Source organism: Psammomys obesus, unplaced genomic scaffold (assembly GCF_907164565.1).
Source record: "Psammomys obesus unplaced genomic scaffold, mPsaObe1.curated_primary_1811, whole genome shotgun sequence".
Taxonomy (NCBI): domain Eukaryota; kingdom Metazoa; phylum Chordata; class Mammalia; order Rodentia; family Muridae; genus Psammomys; species Psammomys obesus.
This window is the reverse complement of record NW_026592710.1, coordinates 5,430,192-5,452,732: the sequence shown is the minus strand read 5'-3', so window position 1 is coordinate 5,452,732 and position 22,541 is coordinate 5,430,192. Positions and strand designations below refer to the sequence as shown.

Sequence of the window (22,541 nt, the reverse complement as noted above, 5' to 3'; positions counted from 1 at the left end):
GTGTGTGTGTGTGTGTGTGTGTGTGTGTGTGTGTGTGTGTGTGTGTGTTTTAATTTATTTTTTTTTGGTTCCTGGAAGAAATAATGCCTTTCTTGAACTTGACATGTTAATTACTATTAATTACTCTCACTTTTGGGACATTTTGAGGAAACCAAAACTCATTCCAGTATACTCGCTTTTCCTGTTTTAAGCTGTTGTCTATCTCTCTTGCCTTCAGCTTTACAGAATTAGATGAGAGCTTCCAGGAAGTGCAGGGCTTTCTCTGGCCACCCTAACAGCGTGGGTCTTTTCTCCTGTTGAACGCACACCTAATGCTTCCAGCATCTCATCCAAGAAACTCTTCTGAAAGCTCAGTCTGCTCATGGCTCTCCCTGTTGATCTGACACCCCGGAATGTGGCTTTTATGATAAGCAAAGCATGCTGCTGTTACTGTGCTTTGGCACTGTATTACATCTTAACTTGGTTATTTTGAGGGGCACACACCATGCTCTTAAGATGGACCCAGGTTAAAGTACAGATCCAGCGGGTCGCACAGGTGTTGACACTGAAATAAAGAAAAAGTTTTGACCAATGTGGGAAGGTTAACTCCACGGGGAAACAAAGCTTTGGTACTGTCAGTGGCTCTGTGCTCTTTAAGGATCCTTACAGACACCTGCTTGTGTGCTGAGTGCCCCTAGTAACCAGGATGGAGGTGTTGGGCACCTTAACTTAAAACTGTTTTCTCTTTTAGGTCCACAACTCCCAGGCCTGTTGCAGATCTCCAGCTCCTGCTCTGTGTGACCCCCCAGCATGCTCTCTGCCGGTGGCATCACAGCCACCACAGCACCTTTCTGAAGCCGGGAGAGGGCCTGTAGGGGTAAGGAGAATCCCGTTTTTAAAAGCTATCAGTATTTTATATCCCATAGGGTATAAAATAGGCTATTACCTCCCTTCCCAGAGCCCCTTTAAAAATGTGCTGTATGAAATGTGTTTTTAAAAGAGTAATAAGTACATGCACAGAGGAAGCACAATACGGGACTTGCCTTACCCCTCTAGGACAGTTCCAGAAGTTAGTGGGGTTTGGCAGAGGATATTTTGGCGCCAGCAGAGAGCATGCTGGGCTGCTGCAAGGAGCAGGAGCTGGCAATCAGCAGCGAGTATGGATGTTGGCAACTGAGATGGGGGAAAGGGGGTAAGTTTAAGTCCAAGTGTGGAATGTGCATTTCCCAAGGCTCATTTGGGACTCCAGGCCCACAAATCTAAACTGTTTGGCTGCTGCCCTCTTCAGTGGACACAGTGAGGCTTTTCTGTAGTTCTACTCAAGAAGCCCTTCAGTGGGCTGGGGTTGGGGGTGGCTCTGATAATCTTGGCTGCACCCTGATAATCCCTCTGTGACATAATGAGAAGATTAGATGCATGAGACAGAGCAGGATGCAAGGGTTGTGCTGCACCACCCAGGAGTCCGGAGCGCACCCAGTGGCGGTCCATGAGGGCTTGTTTATGCGCCTTAGCTTCCCATTTCTGGACTGTGTGCACGTTTGACTACCTCTCTCGTCCTTTTTGGAGGACTTTAGTGGTAACTCTTCTAGAAGACAGGTGTCTATTCTTTTTAACTGAGTGCCCAAGACTGTTTATCACTAAAAAAGACTAATTAGACTGATGGATTTATGTTTGCACTGAACTAGAAAATAATGCAGGAGGGCAGTTACCTCACATGTACATGGATAGTACCAGATACTGTCAACACATGAGCACTTATTTAGATGTAGTATACAGGATTAGTGTCTCGGCGGATTATAGCATGTGGGCACATTTTGTGAAAAGGATTAGAATCTAGGAGCTGTACATTTTTGACATGTCAATGTGATGTAGATAGGAAAATGTACACATATGCCACAAACAGTATAGACGGTGTGCTGGTTACTCGCAGAGTTGTGAGAAGATGTAGGCTGTCCATGAAGAGCACGTGTAAGTGGGTGCTGGAGGCAGAGGTGAAGGGACAAGGGAGGGCTGAGGTCTCAGAACATTTTAGAGGCTAGACTGCTTAAGACTTTTATGAGATAGACAGTAGAGATATTTGAATCCAACTGAGCTGTCTTAAAATAAGCCATTGTTTCAGAAGATGCACTTGAGAACAGCCTGCAGTATAGAAAAGGTAATGCTAGCTGGAGGGCTAGGGTTGGCATCCCTACGTAAATGAAGAACAAGCCTGTAGAGATTGCTGGTAATAATTACAATAAGCTGGGTGTGGCTGCCCATGTCTGGATTCTCAGTACTTAGAAGGCTGAGACAGGAGCATTGTTTTGAGTTTGAGGCTGTAGAGTTTAACACCCCCATCTCATAAGTGTAACATAACCAGGAGTAATTGTCAAGACAGTGTCATGTTTAGATGGTTGCTGTATTTCTGAAGAATTAGACCCCACCATAAAGGATTCATATGGAAGGAAGCCTTGAATCTCTTGACCTAATAAGCACACCCATTGTAAGGTAGAACCTGACAGAGTAGGTAAAATCTTCAGAGCTATAGAATTCACATCTTAAGTAAAAAATCACTGTAATTTTGACTGCCTTCATGTGAGACTTCAGTCTTAGACATATCATTCCTTTATGTATTTGAGAAATATGGTTTATCTTGCAGGTTGGTATTTTCTTGATTTACTTGAATCAGTGTGAAGTTAGACAATTTTATTTGCTGTGGTTCTTACCTTTGCTGAATGGATTTTAAATTTTGCCCATTTTTTTCTGGGTTTTAGTAAACTTTATATAATAACATTAGTGATGATCAGTATTGCTATTTTTTCAGCATCCACTGAGGATTTAAATAAATTCATTATTGGTGGAGTCCTTAGATACTACTGTTGGTGTAGATCGGAGGAGAGTTGGTAACATGATGAACCTTCCTTGAGTCAGATGCTGCTGCATAAGGCTGATTGTATTGATTGTTCTTTAATGGTGCTTCGTGTTGCCAAAGTCATTCTTGCTGGATCCAGTTGGCAGAGCTCCCACCCCCATGTGGAGCCGCCATAAATTCTGCAGGCACACAGATCCAGTATATTGTAATGAGAGAGCTGTTGGGAGAAAAAAAAATTGATTACAGGGTTGCAGACAATATCACTAATGTTCCTTGTCATGATGCACCAGATGTCTTTGCTAATAGACTATTTTTGTTATTTAGTTTTTATGGGACAGCACTCATTGCATCATAATTTGCTTTCTCTGAATACGCAGGTATATGAACTAATTGGATTTAATTTTATGTATTTTTAAGTTACTTGTTCATGTGAGTGTACTGAAGAGAAAAATTTTACTAGTTTCCAAGAATCTGCTGCTTGGATGTTTTCTAGCAAAAAGAACTGTGTTCAGTGGTTGCTGATGGGGAAAAATGGATGATGAAGAAAAGCAAGGGTATCATGCCTGTGTTTTCCTTAGTGTGCTCAGGGACCAGTCCGACTTTTATCACCCTACTCCCAGCTGATTTAAGTACAAACCATATGGCATGCTGGAAGGGGCTGGGTCTGAATAGCCACAGTGCTGCCATTTCTAAATCTACTTTTGTTTCCTCTGTCCTAGATATAGTTCTGCCAGGTTGCATGTGGGCAGAACCTGTCCTCCTCTTTGCTAGAACACTAAAGCTGAGTTGGCACATTTAATTATTTAAGATTAACTTTGTAAAGTAATTATTTATTTACTTAAGAAAAAAAAAAAAGACAAGGTCTTCCTGGGTAGTCTTGGCTTCCTTCTGTGTGCAGTCTTCCTTCCTCTATCCTTCTGGGTGCCATCACAGTTAAATTCGTAAATTTTAGCCCTGCCCTATATGTGTTTGAGACTTCTGACTTGGCATAAGTAAGACAGTACTATGGGTCAAGCATGATGGTGCACACATTTTACTCCAGCAGTCACGAAGCATAGGTAGCCAGCTCTCTGTGAGTTCCAGGCCAGTCAGGCTACATATAGAGTGAGACCCTTTATGAAGAAAAGCAAAAACAGAGTACTGTCATAGTCTTGGAGAAGCTTTTGAGATGGCACAGTGGGTAAAGTTACCTGCCACTAAGTCTTTACAATTCAGTCTCTGGGGCTCACAAGTTGGAGAGAGAGGACTTGCTCCTATAAGCTATCTTCTGGTCTCTAGCACGAGCCTTGGCATCTACACATGATAAACAGATAACAACTTAGTAATAAAATAATTTTAAAACCCAGCAGTTTTAGCTGGGTTTTGTTTCGGTGTGTTCTTCCACCCCAATAAAAACCAGCAACAAACATTAGCGGTGTCAATGAAGGCTCAATGGGTAAAAGGAGCTTGCCAGCAAATCTGGTAACTTGAGCTCCATCTTCTCCTAAACTAACTTTTGCAAGTTGTCCTCTGCCACACACGCATGAACGCGCGCGCGCGCGCACACACACACACACACACACACACACACACACACACACACACCCCTCTCTTGATGCTTGTATATGCACACAGACAGAACACATCCACTAATGAAATTTCTGATTCATACAAATTGTGGCTTAACAAACATTAGTTTCCTAAACTAATAATTTGATGTTCTGTCTAGTTGAGCTCGAAATTCCTGAAATTGTTTGGTAGTCTTGTATTTATGTGCATTTTTTCTGCAAAGATATTCAACTTTTTACTGTGGATTCTTACCAGTATATGTCAAAGATGTTGAAAATAATCTAAAGTTAATATTCGGGATGTCAGCCAGGTGAAGTGATTTGCCCACCTCATCCTAGCAGTGCAGTGGACGCACAAGGGGATCACTGGAGCCCACAAGCTCAAGAGCAGCCCCAAGGCATAGCAACATCTCCTCCCAAACTCACTCCCATTCCGGCTCTTCAGTGGTCATTTGGGTAAAGTCTGAGTGTTCACTTTCCCCTGCTTAGGCATTCTTGACACTTCTTCTCTGTGGTTTATTCCGTCTAGTAAGATAGCGCTAAACTTTATGTCCTGAGTTCATCTCAGAAACCCTGGTGGTAGATGACTGATTTCAGCAAGTTGCCCCCTCACTTTAGATATTTCCTGTGGCATACATACTGTGGTACACATTCATGCAAACCCCACCCCCCAGGTTTTAAAAAGGTTTTATTGTACATTTCATTTTTTTTTTTTAATTTTCTGTGACCTTCTATTCAAAGTACATTTTTTTAAGAGTATAATTTTTTTCTCCTCTAATTTTCCCATGTCCTCCTTCCATCTTACATACCTACTTAACATTTTTTTCTCAGCTTGACCAGTAATGCTGTTCTCCTTGCAAGCATGAATACCTGTGAGGATCATCAGGATCTGTGTTTAAAAAAAAAACAACCAGACACCAGATTGCATGTACTTGTAGCATAGCCCCTAGAAAGCAGATCTCTGGGATTCATTGGCTCGACAACCTAGCCTACATGGTGAGTTCCAGGCCATGAGAGCCCCAGTTTTAAAAACCAAAAACCACTGGGTGGTGGTGGTTGGTGCATGCCTTTAATCCCAGCACTCGGGAGGCAGAGGCAGGTATTTCTCTTAAGTTCAAGACTAGCCTGGTCTACAGAGTAAGTTCCAGCCTTGTCTCAAAAAAACAAAAACAAGAAAACCAACACAAAACCAAGGTAATTAACTCCTGAGTAATGACCACCAGCTTTTGGTCTCTGATTTTCGCATAAATATATCTTTGAACCTGTGTGTGTACACAGAATTTTAGCTTTGTGATTTCCTTTAGAGCCAATCTCCTGTATCCCACTGGATGCACCCATCACAGTTACAGAGCAGGGAGCTGATGCACAGCAGCAGAGTGTGCGCTGGTTGGACGGAGCTCCTGTGCAGTAAGGGGCTGCTTAGGCGCAGGCATGTCTCCTTTGTTTTGGGTTGTTGTCTTTTCACTAACCCGGTGCTACTCTCCTTGATGTGTAAGGGCTGTTCAGAAAGGTATGTTACTTTACCTGCTGCTACGATAAAATACCCCAAGGGGAATGTTGTTAAGCAAGGGAGAGTTAGAGAGTATAGTTCCTTGTAGTTGGAAAGTCATGATGGTAGGAGCTTGTCATCTGGTCACCTTGTGTCCCTGGTCAGGAAGCAGTGAGTAGTGACTGTTGTTCTCATCAAGCTTTTCCTGTCTGGGCAGTCTGGGACTGGAGCCCGTGGAACCCTGCTGGCTACATTCAGAGTGATCTTCTCACTTCAGTTCCCTAAGCTAGGTAATCACTCACAGACATCCCAGAGGCATGTGTCCTAGGCGATTATGGATCCAGTTGACAGTCAGTCCTAACTGGTACAGATGTTCATATGCTCCTGCACACCGTTTATTTATTTGTTACTTTTATTGTTTATTTCTTTGTTTTATTTTGTGAGGATAGTCTTATTGGGCTACCCAGGCTGTTAATGAATTCTCGAGCTTAAGTCATTCTCCTGCCGCAGCCTCCCAGTTAGCTTTGACTAGAGGCACACACCAACATATCTAGCTCACCATTTATTTATTTTAATTACATATTATTTTTATTCTTGTGTATTTATTTGAATATATATGCACATATATGTGCATACATATATACATATACATACACACACACACACACACACACACACACACACACACACACACGCGTGTAGCAAGTGTCACATCCCCTGACTGGAGTTACAGGTGGTGCGCCTAATGTGGGTGCTGGGAACTGAACTCCAGTCTCCTGAGAACAAGCACTTTAACCCTGCTCCATCTCTCCAAACCAAAGAACAGGAATGTTCTGCTTCACCTTGGATGATTCTGTTAAAGCAGTGTGCAGCAGCTCTGCCTGTGGTAGAAGGTTGCTGTTAAGGTCCCTGTGTCAGTATCATCTCCTCTAGCACTACTTCTTCTCTGCCATATTACAGTGTGCCAGCATGGGAACAGTTAAATTTTGGGATTACCTGTGTAATGTGAAAGTCTAGTGTTCATTTCTTAGATTAACTTCTAGTTGTCAGCAATACAGATCAGTTTACTTTAATCCTCTATTTTAGTTACCTGTTTAAAGTAAACTCGAAGTGTTAGGTTGCCATTTTTAAAGGCAGTGGCAGTAGATTTCACTTACTTGACTATTTTCAGAGACAGTGTTTAAAGAAAGCCTGTGGAAATCATAAAGGAGATTTTCTCAGGACAGGTTTATGTTGACTGATGGTTACAGAACCTATAAGCTCTATGAGGTGACAAAAATTCTTGAAATTTTTGTTTAATGAGTTTAGTAGAATTTCTGGAAGCATTTGTAGAACTGTGCTTCATAGAAATGGGGATTCCGGTGTGGTGTAGTGGTGGCTCACACCTTTAATCCCAGCACTTGGGAGGCAGAGAAGCAAGTTTGAGGCCAGCCAGGTCTACACAGAGAAACCCTGTCTCAAAAACAAAACAAACAACAACACAAAGAAATGGGGATTCTGGGCGGTGGTGGGAGTGTTGAGTTCTTTGGAGCCAGGATGCTTTTTTCTATAGCCCAGTAATAGGTTTTCTAGCAAGTTCCATTTGCCTTTCAGGAAAGGTAGAAAAAAACACCTGATTCTGTGACCTCATCTTTTTCTTTATTACCTAAGTAGGAAGACACATGCACAAGGCTAGGTTTCTCTAGAAATGGAAGAAGAATGACAAAGAATCCTAGGCTACAGTTAGAGAAATATTGTGTCAGGAAGGTACCGTAGCTATAGTCTTGATGTTGTCATTGAGCTGTAAGGCTGCAGATAAAACACACCCCCTCCACTGAAAACAAAAATCAATACCTACTCCTGGATGGGCTGTATTGTTAACGGCTCACTTGCAGTGTTTCATTATATGGGATTTGCCTGTGCTGGTGATTTGTCTCTGGCATAGGGAGATTTATGAGGTGCTGTGTATTAAAATCAGGCAGTAGGCTTGAGCATCTCTTTGGACGATTCACATCACAATGCTCTTGAACAGATTTGTGATTTTCTTTTGCCTACATGTCTTTGTTTATTCTTTAAGTTATTGATAGGACACATAAATACACAGTATCCCTACCCCTTACTTATCTCTGTTTTCTTTTTTGCAGCCGTTGATGCCTAGCTAACAAATTATTTCAATGATAGCCTTTGCAGCTACCACGTGCGTCGGCATATTCTATCACCCTGCAATACCACTCAAGCTGTGTTTAACCATAAATTCTTGCCTTGCCATGCAAATTAAGTAGACGGTCGTGCTGGCTAGACTTGGTGGCAAAGGCTTGTGTTCCCATATGCTTGAGTGGCTGAGGCAGAGGGACTGCATGTTCAAGGCCTGTCCAGGTGACTAAGTGAGGGATGCTGTAATATAAGAAGTGAAGGACTGAAGAGTGGATCCTGCTCAGGTGTGCTTGGTTGCTGCTTTGGGGCCACAGCTGGGCTTGTTAAACATCAGAGCAACTGCATCCCCTCCGGGAAGTTAGACTCCTTTTCTGTAAAGGGAGATAAAATAGCTTCAGTGTTCAGTGATGGTGTGATGATCATAGTTTTTGTTGGTTGGGGTAGCACTGATTCTGAAAGTCTTTTTGTTTTAACCCTGCAAAGGCAAGACTAAGTTAGAGATATTTCCAGCAGAACCACAAGGTGAGGACAAACCCAGTACAGAAACATAGTTGACTACTTCAGACAGCTGCTCAGATTTTAAAACCTTTTCTCTGCTGTGGATAGGAGCTGGTTATGTGGGAGGGCAGACTCATGAGGAAAAGCCAAAAGAAATCATTGAAATCTGTATATCACAGAACAGAGTCAGTAGTTTTGTGCATGACATCTTGCCTGGTGAGTGTGCAGCTGCTGAAGGGAGGCCGTGGTGTAGGAGGCGCTGAGGTTTTCCTGGAGAGGTTGACCTTCGTTGGCTTTGTGTGACCAGTGGGATGGAGTGGGCAGTGTAATCTGCAACTTTGCCAGTCCCATACGTAGCTAGTCCTGTGCTGCCCACACTGGAAGGTTGGGGTGCCCTTGGGTCTGCCTGTTGTCCAGGGTGGGTGGAGAAGTGCCTTGTTTTCTGCTGTGTGCTACTGTTCCATATGGCCTCCTTTGTTGTGCTGTACGGGTGCATGCTGGTGTACCCGCACCGCGCCGCACCGCACCGCACCGCACCGCACCATCCCTGGCGTATTATGAGTTACTTGTTTTCACTGCCAGCTAGGCTTTAGAATTTGAATGCCATTTGGTTGCTGGAGTAAAGGAAGGACACAGGTGATTGTCTGAGTGGAAGAATGCAAAACACTGGTTCCTGTATATTTTCTCCTAGTAATGTAAAGCTTACGTTGAAAATTTTCACCTTGGTTTGCTAGACTGTTGTAATTGCAGTTGGAATTCTTATGAGTATGTTATTTTAACAGAAGACACATCGCCCACTCTCGTTTACAGAGGACTGAGAGCAAGACACTCAGTCGTTCTGTTTTCTACTTGGATGAAGTGACGCTTCCCCTGCTCACTTTTAAGGAAATAGGATTACCCTCATCGCGTCAGAGCAAGAAGTTGTTGAGTTTTCTAGAGGACCTGGAATATTTTTCATTCTGTTGGCTTCTTGTTTGGGTTATAATTTCAGAGACCTGGAAACAAGCTTTTGAAAAGTAAACGGTTGTCTTTGAGAATTGAGATGTCAGTTAAAGGTGTGCTTCGCTGTGAATCGAATGGCTGAGTACTTGCTGTGTTAACTGCTGGTAGAAGGAGGAGGTGAAAGCCCGTTCGCTTGCCCTTTCACAGTTGCATGGCTCAGGCGTCTCCCATGTCCATTGATGCTTGTGGTCTTTAGGATTGCTGAGGGTAAAGCTTTCTCTGTGGTGCTGCATTTCTCTGTGGTGCTGGTAGTGCTCCGTGCTGGCTCCACTGAGTGTCAGTGCCATTTCCATAGTGTGTCATCAACTCTGAAGGTAGTTTCTTTTCTGACTTAAACTGGGTTTCTTCCTTCCTGGTGCTGGGGATTGAACCCAGGCTCTTGTGTGGACTAGGCAAGTGCTCTATGGCTGGAGTAACTACATCACCAGGCCTTCTGCTTCTCTTAGAGGAGGTAAAATGCCAGTGCCGTTCTCTAGGTATTTGCCGTATTGACTTGCATCTGACAAACTGATGGCGGATGTTTTGTAGCTGGGCCACCTTTTTCTTCAGTCTGCTGAACTGAAGCTGTATTCTTAGCTTCAAGGTGCTTGTGAAAGAGGGGCTGGTCTGAGTCCTGTACTCTGGAGAGAGCTGTAGTGTTTTGTGCAGTTGTTTGGTAATGATTGCTCACATTACCTGTTGATGGGCACTTTTTCTTCATTCTCTTTTTCCTTTAAAGTTTTTAAGATTGATTTTATATTTATGTGGGTTTGTTGTTGTTGCATATATGTGTGTGCACCATGTGTGTGCCTGGTGCCCACAAAAGTCAGAAGAGGTCATCAGCTAGAGTAACAGATGGTTGTGAGCCACCTTGTGGGTGCAGGGAATTGACCTGGTGTTCTGGAAGAGCAGCCAGTGTTCCTAAAGGCTGATCACCTCCAGCTTCTCTTTGTCTTGCTATGGAATCAAAATTTCACAGTATAACTCAGGCAGCCTTTGAACTTACAGTCCCAAGTCACTTCCCCAATGCTGGGTTAAGCTCATGCAGCACTTTGCCTGCTCTGACAGATTTTTTTAATTATTATTTTATGCATATGGTTGTTTTGCCTGTGTGTTATGTCTGTGTAACACATGTGTTTCTGGGTTTTGGATCCCCAGGAACTGGAATTAGATATGATTGTTGAGCCAATATGTAGGTACTGCAACTCAAACCCAGGTCTCCTTTAAGAGAAACCAGTGCTCCAAACCAGTCCTCCTTCAGTCCTGACAGGTGCCTTTATCCACAGGCCTGGCACTTTCTCTCTTAAGGCCAAGTAGTAAACAGTGAGAGTGTCTTCACTGTGGTTGCTGTTCACTTTGTGGTAGATGTTCCATGTTCAACTGTGTCTTTGTCCAGACAATACTGGTGAGACTGGCAGAGGCCCAGGGGGAGCTGCAGGCCCCTGAGCCAATACAAACTTGACAGTTTCCTACAGCTTGTGTTCTTCTCCCCTTGCTCATGCTGTGGTAATGATGAGGGGTTTGCACAGTTAGTGGAGAACTGGAATAATTTCTTTCCTATATTGGTTGAGCTGGTGAGTTCTTAGGCTGAACCTACACCTTTGCTCATACGACTGTCTCTAGTCTCTTCCCCTTTAATTGTTTTTGTATAGTAAACATGCAGATAGGTGAAATGACCCTTCCAAGAAGCTGTTGTCAGTGACCCTTGACTATTAAAAGCCCTTGTTTTTAATAGTGCCTTTTACTGTTGGGAACAGCTTAGTGTCTCCTGTCAGCTTTTTCCCCCTTTGTTAATTAGCTTATACCAATAGAGAAATATGAAACGTTGAATATGCGGAGTGTAATATAGTAATAAAGGGAATTTCCCTTGTTTGTGTTTTTACGCTTCAACAAAATATTCATTGTAGCTGAAGAGTCTTTACCTGCCTTTAATGAAAGGTAGGGTTTTCTGTTTAATCTAGAATTTAGCAAACAGTTACTGATTTGAGAAATACCTTGGCCCTTTTTTGTCAGATGGAGTGTCTGACACCATTTAGGTGAAGGAGATTTGCTTAAAGTAGTCCACAATTGTAGATGACTTTTTTTTTTTTTTTAATGAGACAGCTATTTGATAATATGTCTTTGTTTCCTGGGAAGTGAGGATGGCTCCATGCCATTAAGTATTTGCTACTAAATAATGTTCAGAAATCTAATCGACAGTGGTTTTTGTAAGTCTTGTTTATATTGGAACACAACAGATTATAATTAACCATGACACAATTTTTATTTTCCAGTTTTTAAGAAACAATTTTCCAGTTTTTAAGAAATACTACTACTTTTTGACAGATTTATCTAGAACCAGGGCAGTATTTCAGATTTTTTAGGATTTTTGTTCTAAGTGTTAATCATTCTTAAATGAGTTACTGCATTGCTGGCTACATTGTTATAAGCCTTAAACCCAGTGTGATGACTTGCTACCATATTCCCAGCTACTTGGGAGACTTGGCAAGAGGATCAGAGCCCAGGAATTTGAGGTCAGCAGGTTCCATCTAGAGAACAAATAAATAAAAAGTAAAAAATCACCTTTGAGTTTCTGTCTCTCCATTTTCTTTTTTAAATGCTTCCTGGCCTTATAAAATGTGGCAAACTCTCACTGTACTCATTCAGTCTAATTTTGACTTCCCTGGCTGACTGTGGTGTTTTGTTGATCTTTCTACCCAGTGGTATACAGACTTCATGTCATTTGTGAGTCTACATTTCTAGTTTACATTGTGTTTTATATGTGAGTGTGATGAGGTAATTTCAGTTCACTGAGAACTAGATTGTTCTTATAAAAAGGGGACCCAGCTGGCTTCTTGTTCCTAATTCTGTACTGGTTAGCTTTGCTATTGAGACAAGCTATTTAATCTGTTAGGGCATTGGTGTTCATAGCTGTCAAATCGAGGTAACACTCACCCTGCTTACTTCTCAGGGTTCTTCTCATGTGAAAATATAGCCCTGTGATGCTGTGTTTTGGAAACTTCACAGTGATAAATAATGTAGGCATGTTGTTTTTAGGGCTATGTCTGTTCTTACATAAAATAAGGTGCTTCTTTGGAAGTAGGGTGACACAGAAGGTCTGGTGTTCAGGCTCCTGCTCTGCTCTGGTGTCTTCAACGAGGTAGGTGGTTTCAGGTCTCATCCTGGTCACAAGTGGCTACTGTAGCGATAGATACAGCACACTCAATTCTTTAGGCTACTGTGACTCTAATGTGGCTAACAGATTGTACTGTCACCAGCCCGCCATGAAATAAATGCAGAAATGGAATGTGACTGATTAGAAACTGTTAAAGCAGTTGATACTGCAGCAGTGTTTTAATTGTGCTTTGTAGACATGTTGCTCTGCAGTGCACTCATAGACACTGGCTCTCCACAGAAGACAGCTAAGGGCAGGGAGAGACAGGCCAGGGATTTTCAGTAGTTTGGCTCACACTGGGCACTTGAATATTGATTTTGGCTCTTCTCTAGTACTATAAGAGCTGTTACTGGGGAAAATGATAGCTGAGTAGGAACTGGCACTGTGTGCTATGGTTGGAGCATTCAGTACAGAACTAGATCCCTAAACACAGCCCTCCACCCAAGTAGTAATGACTCCTGTAGTTGCAATCATTTCTGGGATTAGAAAAATTTCATCTCAGGGGCTGAAGAGATGACTCAGCAGTTAAGAGCACTGGCAGCTCTTCCGGAAGACCCTGGGTCAATTCCCAGCACTCATGGGAGCTCACAATTGTCTGTAACTCCAGTTCCAGGGGATCTGACACCCTCACACAGACAGACATACAGGTAAAGGCACCAATATGCATAAAAAAACAAATTAGTCATTAAAAAACAAAAGAAAAAGTTTATCTCTCACAAAGAATACACAGAAAGTACCAAAAGCAGAGAGACTGTATGGTTTTGTTTGTAGAAATTAACATTTTCAACAGATTTTATGTCTTTATTTTAGTGATTTAGAACTAAAAATTTCAGCAGAATTACGATTTATTCTTATGAGCTAACAATTATTTTCATGCAGGTAAGATGTGGAAAGATGACTTTAAAAAGGTTTGAAACTGGCATGAACCTCTTTGTAATCTTGCGTGAACTGTGTATAGGGTGAAAATCATTGTTTTGTTTTGTTTTTTTATTTAATAAGCTTTTATTTTTCCAAATGTACAGCTGATTGAACCTGCTCGCGCATCTTCAGCAGCAGCTGAGGCATCTCCATCTTTATGTTTCTGGTGTAAATTACCTGGGCTCAAGGCTTTGAAACCAGCTTGAGAAGCCCTTCACTAAGTAGCTCCTGGAGGGCTGCCCTGGCCACGGAACCAGGCATCTTCAGTCTCTCAGAGACCGCAGCTGGAGCAATAAGTTATAACTGGGAACTTCCTCAGTGGTGGGTGACCGAGGAAGCCTCACTAAGATGTCGAGGGAAAAAAAAAAAAGCATTAGGGGTGATAAAGACAGGTTCATGAGAATGAACTGGTATTTGGTATAGTGTCTCATGCTTACAACTCCAGACCTCAGGATATGGAGTTCAGTGCCTGCCTAAGCTACATTGTGAGATCCTGTCTCAAAAATAAAAACAAAACAACAACCACAAAACAAGGGTAGGGCCTAGTGCTGAAGCACACAATTACAGAATATTTAAGTTAGCACTGGCTTCTTTTATCTGCTGCACACAGGACATCTGTGGCATGTGTCTGAGGCACGAAGCTCGCCTTGCTATGCTGGGACTGTTCTTATATTTGTGTGCCCTTTTTCCAGTGTTCTGTGATTAGCAGAGCTCTAGCTGATGTTTCACTGAAGCAGATCACAGGTGAAGTGTCTTGTCAGTGCTTGCTTCTCTTTCTCTTTTTATATTGTCTAAATCTCTTTGTATCCACAGAGATGCAAGTACACAGGGAAAACATTTTTGTATAGCTCATGAATCATTACAATGTGCAGCTGTCTCCCGGGCCCAGTAAGACTTAACTGGCTGCCTGTTGCCTTGTGGTGACAGCTCTTTCTTCCCCATAGAGTTAACTGACACCTGGGTTAGAGCAATCATTTTTTTTTTTTAATGCCTCATTATTGGGTGTGGTTTTCTAGACACCAGGTTTTCTTGGTCTTAATATATCTTCCAAATCCGTTACATAATTATCTATCTGTCTGTCCGTCTGTCTATCAAGTCTTCCCCTTCTTCCTTTTGTTTTCATTGATGATAACCAAGGCATTTGACCAGGAGAATCTTGTGCCATCCAAATTTTACTGTTTGCACAGTGCCTGCATCCTCTGCCTTCCCTCTGTGTTAGTAGCTGGATCCAGATGTTGTATAGTCTTGGGTCTGATCTGTCTGAGTAGAATCATAGTTGTTTTAGTCACTGTTCTATTGTTATGAAGCGACACCATAACTACTGCAATTTTTCTTTGGTTTTTGGTTTTTCAACACAGGGTTTTTCTGTGTAGCCTTGGCTGTTCTGGACTTGCTTCGTAGAGCAGGCCTGGAACTCACAGAGATCAGCCTGCTCTGCCTCCCCAAGTGCTGGGATTATAGGCATGAGCCACTGACTAGCCACAGCAAGTCTTATAAAGGCAAACATTTAATTCAACTGGCTTACAGTTCAGAGGGTTAGTTCATTATCGTCATGGCAGAAAGCATGGCTGCATTCAGGCATACTTGGTGCTGGAGAGGTAGCTGACAGTTCTACACCTGGATTTGCAGACAGCAGGAAGAGAGACCCTTGGCCTTCCTCCAAGCAGTCCAGCCCACTCCAACATGTGTACATTTTCTGCCAGTGCCTCTGGCAACTAAGCATTCATGTGTGAGTGTTTGTGGGCCATTCTTATTTGAATGTACTCATTAGTGTACTATATTTTTGCCAGGGGCTACATAATATCTGATTTGATTTTATTTCTATTAATTGAAGCCTTAGGAGTTATAAGATTGTGAGAGTTTATTTCATTTTCACTTGTTCAGCTGCAGTGAGTTTCTGTGGCAGTGCTTCTGCCACTGCCATTTCTTAACCCACGTGTACACTTTCTATAGGCAAAATTGAGTGAAGGCTGTCTCTTCCCTTTATTTAGCCAGTTTCCAAACACTACGTTGGTACTCTAATTTGATGGATTTCTGTAATTCTTAATCTTTAGGGAAGCAAGATTGCCCATCACTGGCTTTGGAGTGCCTCTTGGGGTTGTCTTCTGAGTCTTTGGTTTGATCTCGGGAGTTTGATGTTTTTTTTCTTGACTGTATGTGAAGGTATTCCATCCTTGCACATACCTGCTGAAGAACCAAAAGCCACCCTTTCCATGAAAATTTCTAGTTCCTTCTCCTGGGAAATGATATTTTAAAAGCATAATCTTAATCTGTGTTTCACTGCTGCTGGGTTATTTATTATTTTTAGATCTTTTGCTGTTTTCATGAGTGATGTGAAAATACATGTGTAATTTAGGGGCAAGCCTGACAAGTGCACCTTAGTCATGATGGTGCTCCTCATTCCAGTCCCAGATCACAAACTTGGAGTCCAGTCCTTAACTGTCATGTTTCCCCGTTGCTACTGTTCATTTCCTCTTAGGCATGATGGTTGATAGCAATTTATCCTGTCCTTGTTTGTGTGCAGAGTTCATGTAAACATCTGTGCTCATTTGGTTCTACTGTCAGCAGGAGTTTATTTTGACTTACTATTGATCTTTTTTTATGTGAGGAAAGTCTGCAAACTATGCTGTCCCTGGAGCCATCCTCTCAGTATAACCGGTGTGTTAGTTTTTATTGAAATGCCTTTTTATTTAGCCCCAGGACCACAAATACTAATTCCTAAATCTTAATGCACTATCTGCCGTGGCTGCCAGTGTTCCAGCATAAAGCCACAAGGGAAGAACTAGGTACAAAACACAAGGCAGAGGCAGACAAAATAGTGTTTTATCTGCTCACCATAGCTATCCTGTACTTTTTGAGTTTCCCCCATAACAGCCCAGCCCAGCCGATGCCAGGTCAGAGCACACAACTATTTTCTGTCAGGGTTGGGTTCCTAATCCTCTTTCCTTAAACACATACCCAGGGCAGTGTAAGACCGACGGACGATAGCCCTGTGCTGTGTCCAGTGCTGACCTCTTGGCAGCAGGTTTAAATTAGAGCTCTGAGTTTCCTGATTGTTAGGGAGTATCCCAAACCGGGAAGCTTAAAATAGGTTAACTCTCCAGGAAAATTTACATTGATCAAGGGAGCAACTGCGTCAGTGCATGGGCTTGGATGCTTGAGAAAACATATATTTTTTCTTTTAAATATATTCTTCTGATGTAACATTCCATCCAACAATTAGACCTTGAAATTTTCAGTTTTCAAATATGTGCATAGTCCATTATAAATGCTACAGCAGTGTAAGATGTATTCATTGGATAAATCGTATTTGTTTTGTGGTAACATATCAAGTATTATAATACCAGGAAATGATACATTCCAATAAAGGTAATATCACTTAAAATTCTATTAACTTGCCAAGGCAAGACTTTGCTTTTGGCTCCAGGAATAGCTAGGAACAAACATGCTGCTGCCATCACCCTTCTGGGTTGTAGGATCTCTTGAGGTACCTCATAGGGTTCAGGCTGTGAACAGTAATCCTGCATCATGGAAAGACCCTGCTTTAATGCATTTGGGCCCTGAGTGAGAAACCTCCAACTGTGTAGACATTCTGTGGGACAGGCAGAAAGGAAGTAGGAGTCTCTTTCTAGATTCTGATTTGAAAGTAGCTGCCAGACGCGAATCTCTGCTCTGGCATGGGGATTCCATTTTCTTGGGCATTGTTTTAGTACATGTCCCAACAATTTCTTCGTGCCAGGTAGAATCTGACCGTTTTCTCTTGACATGGACTGTGAAGCTGGATAGTGTTTCCTGAGCTTTTCTCCTGGCCGTTTCTTCCCTTATAGTATAGAATATAAACGTGTATTAGGTTAGCAGTGCATGGGTTATGGATTAACTACTGGGAGTCGGCTTTTGGTGCTTTTCCTTTGGAAAAAGAGGGCACAGAGGGTCAGGGAAACTGTTCTGGCCCGTGTTTAGAATCTTTGTTTGGCACTATTTGGAGGTGGACAGCTCACCTGTGTATTGTGCAGCTCTGGGGCTGCTTCTGCTGCTAATCCTGGGAAGTGCATGTGCAGCCGCACAGACCCAGAGTACTACAGCTCTGTGCTTTGATTTGGAGGCTCCAAGTAAGGCCTCAAGGTAGGTTTCTTTGTTCTCGAGAATTAGGAAATACATAGATCCTGGACTATTCCCTTAAATGGTGGACACTTACCAAAGGCAGGGACACTTTCAGGGCTAAGACTTGACTTCTTGGTTTATGGCCTTGGAAAAACTCTCCTTTTACATGTATTTATTTTTTCATATAAAAGATCCTTTACTGTTTTGTATTTTAACACAAGGGGCAGATGTCTCTAGCTTTGAACTGAGCTTTGCTGGGTGTCCTATCTGCTGAATGTTCTTTCAATTCGGGCAGCTGTCTTTGTTAAAAGGCCAAATCCCTTGGTGAGACATTCAGGGAAAGAGGACCGCTTGATATTTGAAAGGTGAGAAATCCATTTAAACCATGTGATGGCTTCCAACAGCCCTACTGCTGGTTTCTGCTTGTTTTAATGTAAGTGATAGGTGCCCTGGCTGGTTGTGTTCAGTAATTGGATGTGAACTTTGTAATGTAAGTGACTTTTCATGGCAAATGTGAGGGTCCTGTGGATGCCATTCAGCTTCAGTGTTGTCTGCCTTTAGGTTTAAAGGTAGAAAACCATAAAGGAATTTAATTATTGGAGCATATATTTAGAGATTAGTTCAATCCATTTGTAACACCCTTATGTGTTAGGTAACTGTTTGGTTGTTGTGCGTGACAGTGCACATGTGATTTGTAGTGCCCACGTGTGCAGTGCAGGCATAGGAACGCTAATCAGGCTCTGTGTAAGGAGGACAGCCATCAGTACTCTGTCACAGTTTGCCACGACACCGTCCTCTTGGGAAGACATAATCTGTAATCAGAGAGGAGTTTGTGGAGATAGCAAACATAGACAGAAGAGTGTTATGATAAAAACAGTGCTCCTTGCTTGTTCTCAGGAAGGTTTCCATTACACCTTATTAGTGACTTCCCTGTCCCCAAGTGTTCACACAGGCTGCCTGGAAGGACAGTGTGAACAGGCTTGGACAACTTGGATTTCCTTTCGGAGCTTGTTTTATAAGGTGGCTTTAAGTAACATGCCTTACTTTGTAAGAGATTCTTTACATCCCATCGTCAAAGGCACTGTGTTCTTTCTTAACATTCATAGACAATCTGAGCATTTTGGAGAGGTTCCCTGTAATAGGACCTGGATGGAGACAAAGGTGTGTGTGTGTGGCTTTCTTGTACAAGCAGCTGAGAATGCGTTACATTTTTAGACTCTTTGAGTATGTGGTGTGTGCATGTTGTGGAGACCAGAGGTCAACGTTGGGTATCTTTATCGCTCCGGCTTATTTTTTGAGACTAGAGTCTCACTGAGTCTAGAGCTCACCTGTTCAGCTAGACTGGCTGACCAGCAATCTCTGGGATCCTCCTGTCTTTACTTCTCCATCACTGGCATTGTAGGTACATGCTGCCAATTCTGGCTCTTTACATGGGTTCTGAGAATCTGAACAGTTTTATGGACTAATGGCATAAGAGATTTAAGTTTCAACTGTTAGACATCTGTTGGACAGCTTGTGAAAGAAACATACCCAGGTAAGAGGAAAAGAGAGAACAAAGGCCTCTGCCTGAAGCAAAGCAGCCTGTTTTGTGTTTTATAAATTTTGGTGACTTGTGAGGTGACTGAGCAGCAGGCAGAGGCACTCACTATCAAAGCTGATGGTCCAAGTTTAATCTCAAGGACTCACATTGTAGAAGGAAAACACCAACGCCCACAGGTTGTCTTTTGGCCCCTTATGTGCGTCATGGCACACATAGACAGTACACACACTAAATATTCCAGAGTTGGTTTTGAATAGAGAGTGCATGTACTGAAACATATACTGACATCATCATCCTAGTCTAGGACTCTATTTGACCAAATTCGTTTTCCTTAAAACCTTACCTCATGTAGGTAATCACTGTGGATATGTTCCGTGCTTTTACTTAAAGTGTCTTAGTGCATGTGTGTAAATGAACAGGGATGCTGTAAGGTGGCCATACTATTCCATGGCTAGTTTCCCAGTCTGCAGAACATTTCCCCCCCCCCCCCCCCCCCAAAACCTAATTCGCTATGTAGCTCTAGCTGGCTCTCAGGGCTCACTATGTAGACCAGGCTGACTTTGAACTAACAGAGTTCTACATGTCTCTGCCTTCCTAGTGCTTAGAGTAATAGCATTTACCACCACCCTTGGCTCATTCCTCATTTTGGAAAATACATGTCTGCTTGATATTTTATTTAGATATTTTATAGTTTGATTAGTGCCTGTTAATCAATATTGAATTCTTCCTCCTCTTTTACCTTTTTTTCTCTCTTTTTGAGATAGTCTCATGTATCAGGGATAATCTTGACTAGCTCTGGGTATCAGATTTCGTAGTTATTTTGTGGATGGGGCAGGAGATCTGGGTCAGCCATTAAGAGCATTTGTTGCTCTTATAGAGTGGATTCAGTTCCTGGCGCCCATGTCAGGTGACTCACAGTTACCTCTAACTCCAGCTCCGGGGGATCTAGCATTGTCAAGTGGCCTCTGGCTAATGCTCCAGACGGTATACATACACACATTCAGGCCAACACTCATATATATACATACAAATATTTTCAAATATCTTTAGAACACAGTGCAGTGAATGGTACTGCTGGGGGAACAGATGATGAATGTATTTGTTCTTTTGATAACTGTTGTCCAGGCTTCCTTCCCAAGGCTCTGTGCAGTGTGTGTGCCTCTGTGGAGTGAGAGTCTGCTTCTCTAGTGTGATCTGGTGGTGGCTTTATCAACGTGGACCTGCCAACCTGAATAGCATCATCTCAGTTGGGTTATGTTTTACTTGTTTTCTCAGAGTTTCTCTTTAAAAAGGATTTATTTTACCAAGAGCCATATATGGGAGGGGGCTGGAGAGAACACCAGTTCTGTGCAGGTGCCCGTGGAAGCCAGAACAGGGCACCAGATTCCTCAGAGCTGGATTTAGAGGTACTGGTAAGCCACCTGGTGTGAATGCTATGAAACAAACTCAGGTCTCTGGGAGAGCAAAGCAGCCAAGTGCTTTTTAACTGCTGGACTATCTCTTCAGCCCCCGTGTGTTCTACATTTCTCTCTTTGCCTTATTGCTTAGAATAACTTTAGACTAGAGTATGAATTATGAGTAGACCTTTACTTTTTCTCATATGACTTGTTGATAATCTTGACAGCATCGACTAAACAGCTGAGATAATCTTTATCATGCCTGCATTTACCCACAGTCAGACACCACTCTACCACACAGCCCCATCCTCAGCGCCTGCATGTCACTGTCTACCTATTTAAGTGGGACCATTTTCAAAATGGGTTTTAATAATCAATGTCTGTTTGTTTATCTTTGTAATGTTTATTTCCCCAGTCCTTTATCTGATTGACACCAATTTATAAAAAAGTTGCAAGCCCAATACAAAGGCCACTTTTCTTGAATCATTTGAGGAACAGTTGCCACATGATACCTTACGATACTCAGGCATGCACAAATAAAGATGCCTTGTTATATAACCTGTAAATCACAGACTTGAAAGTTATTGGTGCATTATTGCTGTGTAATTTTTACTTTTCATATACATCCCTTCAGTTCCAGGATCTTTGTCGCAAAATGATTTTCTTCCTCTTACTTTGAACATTGTTTTTCGAATTTTCATGACTTGCAGGCTTTGAAAGCTGCACTGTCTTTGTGGACAGGTTCTCGGTTATCTGTGCATGTTGCTTCCTTATCACCAGTCTAACTTTGTCCTGCCTGCGAGGTCTCTACTGGTCTTTGATTGTTTACGTGCTTTCCTCTTGGCTCTACCACTCCCCCTAGCCACAAGGTTACTTCTTTGCAGATTAGCACACTTTGGGACAGCATCTCAGAGAATTACATATTTGCTTGGTATGCCTGTGTGAAGTTTGTCTGTATTGTATGTTGCAGTAATTTTCTTTCCTTGCTGTATAATATCTTATCACATGGATAGATTGCAGTTTGTCCTGATTTCAGCCTACCTCCTGCAGTAGTAGACATTCAAATTGGCACATCAGTGAGAATATAGGCTATTGGGCAATAGTTACAGAATATTGACCAGTAGTTTAATTTGACCACTTATCATTTTATAAGCGTCATCTTTTCTTCCTTTGTTGCTGTTTTTCAAAGATAGGGTTTCTCTGCATGACAGAACCCTAGCAGTCCTGGACCTGCTTTGTAGACCAGCCTGGCCTCAAAATCACAGAGATCCCCCTGCTTCTGCCTTACCCGTGCTGGGAATAAAGGCATGCAACACATCCAGCCAAATGTCATTTCTAACAGCTGCACAAATGCACATTGTTTTTTTTTTTTCAGGTTCATAGGGGATATCTACTACAATTAGTGTGTTAAGTCATAGTTTCAAGGAAGGAAGGGGCCTTTGAGAGATTTCTTAAACAAGTTCAGTCTCAGCTGAGCAAACAAGAGCAACACAGCTACATTTGGGGTTTCGCAGTCTTTCTGTAGTTGGAGAGCTTGGTGTGACAGGTGTATACATCCAGCCTTTTAATTTGGCTGTGATGTGGTCATCTACAAGGTTCTTGCTTGAAGCCTGTGCAGTTGATTTTCATAAAAGAAATAAACAAAGGGGGAAAGAATCTCATTATGTTTTAATACATTTATGATTTAGTGTTGGGCTCTATTCCTGGGCTTGCACAGGGCCGTGGCACCAGGGTTAAATGCTTGGTCATCGTATTCACTAGGATTATTTACATCCTCCTCTGTTCGCCTAAGTAGATTCCAAAGTCTCAACATTCCTTTTCTTTCCATCAGGAGGAACTTTTGAGAAGACCACTAATTTTGAAGAACGTAATATCCAAAGAGATTAAACAGCAGTGTAAATAAGTGTTGCTTGGCTGGGGTTATATGGTTACTAAATGGCAGGTTTCATTGCT

General features: G+C 42.3%; 1 protein-coding gene across 4 annotated transcripts in view; it reads left to right on the top strand.

The window, feature by feature from the left end:
* The window catches only part of Rere (arginine-glutamic acid dipeptide repeats), a 347,420-nt gene that overhangs the window by 162,316 nt on the left and 162,563 nt on the right, over positions 1–22,541 (top strand). For 3 of the 4 annotated variants that reach the window (XM_055615372.1, XM_055615370.1, XM_055615369.1), the window contains exon 4: positions 731–856. The exons of the other annotated variant lie outside the window; for it this stretch is intronic. In XM_055615372.1, coding sequence (XP_055471347.1) covers positions 731–856 — 126 coding nt within the window. The remainder of the gene's footprint in view (positions 1–730; positions 857–22,541) is intronic. 4 annotated transcript variants of the gene reach the window in all.